At 50.6% G+C, this 4,117-nt stretch overlaps 1 protein-coding gene across 2 annotated transcripts in view; it reads right to left on the minus strand.

Annotated features, from left to right (window-relative positions):
- Window positions 1–3,808, minus strand: part of UBASH3A (ubiquitin associated and SH3 domain containing A) — a 56,121-nt gene extending 52,313 nt beyond the window's left edge. For both annotated transcript variants that reach the window (XM_008070182.2, XM_008070181.1), the window contains exons 1-2: window positions 3,567–3,808; window positions 1,508–1,561 (exon numbers count right to left, since the gene is read on the minus strand). In XM_008070182.2, coding sequence (XP_008068373.1) covers window positions 1,508–1,561; window positions 3,567–3,679 — 167 coding nt within the window. In that variant the 5' untranslated portion in view covers window positions 3,680–3,808. The remainder of the gene's footprint in view (window positions 1–1,507; window positions 1,562–3,566) is intronic.
- Window positions 3,809–4,117: the final 309 nt, after the last annotated feature.

Here is a 4,117-nt window from a genome sequence, read left to right on the forward strand (position 1 = left end):
GGCGATCCTTCCGCCTCAGCCTTCCGAGTAGCCGGAATTACAGGCATGCGCTACCATGCCCGGCTGATTTTTTGATTTTATTGTAGAGATGAGGTCTCGCCGCCCAGGCAGGTCTCAAACCTGCGGGCTCAGGCAATCCACTCACCTCAGCCTCCCAAAGGCGCGGGATTACAGGCTGAGACACCAAGCCCGGCTTAATCCCTTTCTTATAGTATGATAATTGTTCAAGGTCCACTTATGAGTGAGAACATATGGTACTCTTTTCTTTGTTTCTATGATAGTGGTCTTGGTTTTTAACTCAAAATTGGCAATGGGCTTTAGACTAGCACTGAGGGTTCTGGGCACTCCCTTTGTCACTGAAGGTGGTGTGTATTTTGCCCTTGGCATAAAGTTTCCGGAGGAGGAAGGAGGTTTCCACTGAGAACACTGTACACTCAGAGACCCATGATCAGTATTTACCTCCTGCTTTGGGGAGGGCCCTCCAGCCTTGTGGTGCCTGACTATTGTTGAATTTCCCTGTGGCTGTTGCAGAGCAGAGGATGAGGGACTCCCTACCTGGGGCAGAGTGATGGCTTCATGGCACATCTGGGGTTCTAGAAAACAGAGAGTCCTCCCCACCTACTACCATTCCAGAGCAGAACACAGGCAGTGGCAGAGGGCGCCTTGCAGAGTCATGTGGGTGGTGTGTGGAGGGGCTGCCTGGAGCCAGACCCTCACCCTACCCAAACACCTGGCGCCCTGGGGGGGGTTCAAGACCATCTGTAGGTCTCTTCCCATCAGAGGCAGCCTGTGAACATGGCAGCCTCTATTTACATCAGCAAAGATGGCTCCTCCCTATTTATTCAACAAATCACACAATTTTTTTTTTCTTCTTTGACAGTCAAATGTGGACTAAATCAGATTTTTAAATGAAGAAAGCTTTGTTCAAAGTTCTTTCTCTCTGTGTGTGTACATTTGGTTCTGTCTCTCTCTCTCTCTGTTTCTATCTCTCTCTCATTTCTCTCTCTGTTTCTGTCTCTCCCCCTTCTCTCTCTCTTTCTGATTCCTCCCCTCTCAGTTTCTCTCTCCCCCTCTCTTTGTTTCTCTTTTCCGCTTTCTGTTCTCTCTCTCTGTTTCCCTCTCTCTCTCTCTCTCTCTCTCTGTCTCTCTTCTGTTTCTGTTCACTCCTCCTCTCTCTTTGTTCCCCGTCTGTTTTTCTCTGTTTCCCCTTCCCTCTGTTTCTATCTTTCTTTCTGCTCCCCCACCATTTCTCTCTCTGTGTTTGTCTGTTTCTCTGTCTTTCTGCTTCTCTCTGTCTCTGTCTCTCTGTCTCTCTATCTCTCTGTCTCTCTCTCTCTCTCTCTCTCATAAATGAGGGCTCGGTGGGTAGGTGTGGAGGCCATTTCATTTCACTTTCAGGGTGGCTCCATCCTAACCAGAGGGTACTGGACACTTCCCAGGCTCTACCTAGCAAGAGTGTGTCCTCGGGCACAGGGCCCTCCAGATCTGCTGGAGCAGCTGCACTCACCAGTCTGCGGCCTCCTCCACCGTCTTCCTTCCAGTGGCTGCCAATGCTTTCAGCCTGGGGAAAAGCAGACACAGGGCACTGAGTCACACTGGTCATTTGTTGAGAAAGGGTCAAGGGAGCAGACTGTAGACTTGCACACACCAGGCCTTCAGGGCGCCCTCCTGTGAGAGCCTAGCTGGTGGACTTCCCGGCAGGGGCATGCCCAAGTGCCCATCTGCACTGCCATCATGGGTTTGGGCAGTGCTGACCAGCCCACATGACTCTGCTCACTGTCCTTCCCTGGTTTCCCAAATCCAACTCTTGGCATGGGGTCCCAGTGCTGGGGACCTGACCTCCACCCACTCCTGCAGGCCCCGTCCCTGCCCTCCCCACACACCCTGCACCGGAGCAAAACAGACCTACTTATAGACTGTGCCCTTGGCATGCACACAAACTTCCTTGACAAATGCCACCTCACCCCGCATCCCCTGGGAAATGACCCAATCCTTCTAGGCTCAGCTCCCTCATACCTTCTCCTCCGGGAAGCACCCCTTCCCAAACCGCCCAGGCAAGGATTGCAGTCCTTCTGTTTCTCCCTCGCTTGTGCAAATGATCATCATGGCCCTTACAACTCACATGTGGCCATATGTCTCCCCTTCTAAACGGCTAGGTTCCTGAATGCTGGGCTATGTCTTACCCATCATAGTAACCTGGGATGTCTAAACACGAAGTAGAATTTAACTAAACTGGACCAAACTGAACAGAATGGAATAAGGCTGAGGTAATTTATCAGGAATGCAGGCTGGAAATAGCGAGTGCCTGCAAGGAACCCACTATGCTGCTGCCCAATGCTGCTATTTTGGGGGATACCGATGGGGCTGTTGCCACCTTGAGAGGTCTTCACGGGGCCTAGACTTGGAGCCCTACTTTGTAGTGCTCTGGTATAAGTAAGAAATTTAAAACGCATTCTTCTATCCTCCACATGTGTTTAATATTTAAACTGGAAGGAATATTGAGTTTAAGTTCACACAACAGCCTGAGTACTAAAATAGTGTGGCGTCCTATAGTGGCAGTGAGAGCCGATTCAAATCCTGCTCTTGTCCGCTCTGGGCCCAGAGTCCTATATGCCTGCGCGATGAGTGACAGACAAGAGGGACCTCTGGTGTTTTGCCTGGATGGTGCTGTCCCCTGGCCTTCTGCACACCCTTGACTCCGCTCCCCATTTAAAAAGACCCCTGGCTCATCACGAACAGAGTGGTGATGACAACACCCTGATTTTGGGTGGAGAAGAAAGGAGTTGAACTAGAAATTTATTTCATCCAATTTGGTCAAATTTTTATGACAGTGTTGAAGGAGAGTTTAGCTTTCTCCCAGATCTGAGCCTACTGGAAATGTGTTTCTGATATATTTTCCCATGTGAATAAGCATCTGAAAAGGACCTGATCTAAGACACTGGTTTGTCATGAGCTGCAACCCAGTGTCTACATTGTTTTTTCCCTCTCTGAGAGGAGTAACTCCTACAGTTAAAATTTCCCATGTGTGAACCTTTTCCTCGGACAAGTAAGATGGTGAGAAGTCTGTCTCTGCAATTTCTTAAACCATTTTGTTTCATCATCGGACACTCAAGATATTGTCCCTAAGGGTAAATGGCTTTCCTTGTGCAGACTAGAAACACAGTCCTGCTGAGGGTTCTCAAAACAGATCCCAACACTAAAGACTCAGTGGGATTTGGGGCCTTTCCCATTAGAGTTTGAAACACCTTGAAATGTCTCCTTCAGAATCACTGTGCTGCATACAAAGAGATTACAACTAGGCCCCAAGCTCCTTCAGATCCCCCCAAACAAGGGTGGCCAGAGGAGCACATGGCTTCTAATTTTCACATATTTCAGGATCCCTTTCTCCCATTAGACAGCATGGTCTTTCAAAGGTCAAGATCACCTCACTTATGAAAAGGAGAAGAGGGCCTTCTGTGAAGACAGTATCTCGCACTGCAAAGCACAGCACTTGGACGGGAAGCCGGCGTCCTGGGTCTGACTCCAGCCCAGTTGGACAGGCTCTGGGGTCTCTGGGCAGTACTCACGCGGAGTGCATGGGGAAGCCCATGGCCAGGAGGGGGTCCAGGAGCGAGGGGTTGCTGCGGCCCTTGAGCTTGCTGGAGACCTTGGCGTAGAGCTGTGTCTCCCCGGCTGCCATCTCTTCCTGCCTGCGGGGCGAGAGGCTTGCCTGCACGCTGAACCTGCCAGATAAAGCCAGTGAGGGGGGAGAGGCGAGGCTGAGGCTGTGAAGAAAAACCTCAAGCCCTTTTTGATCTTTCTGACAAAAGCTAATATCCTGTTTGCATGATACTCTCTTTGCAGGGTGCTGGGCGGTGCAGCGTCCACCAACTCTAACTATTTCCACAATGGGGTTTGGGTTCCGAAGGTCCAACCAAGCCCTGCATGGGATCAGCATCTATGCGGACTGGTGGCATTTGGGAGCTAGAATGTGTGAGGGTGTGTGGGGAGGAAATGAGAGTAGAAGTCGGGGGGGTGGAATGGGGGGAGGCTCTCCACCATGTCCTACTGGCTGTGTCTACTCCGAGCCACCCTGGATCTTCATCTCTTTGCCTGCAAATAAGACCTTTAACTGCAC

The sequence above is a fragment of the Carlito syrichta genome, unplaced genomic scaffold, assembly GCF_000164805.1.
Source record: "Carlito syrichta isolate Samal-C Ts95f unplaced genomic scaffold, Tarsius_syrichta-2.0.1 Scaffold313176, whole genome shotgun sequence".
Lineage (NCBI taxonomy): Eukaryota > Metazoa > Chordata > Mammalia > Primates > Tarsiidae > Carlito > Carlito syrichta.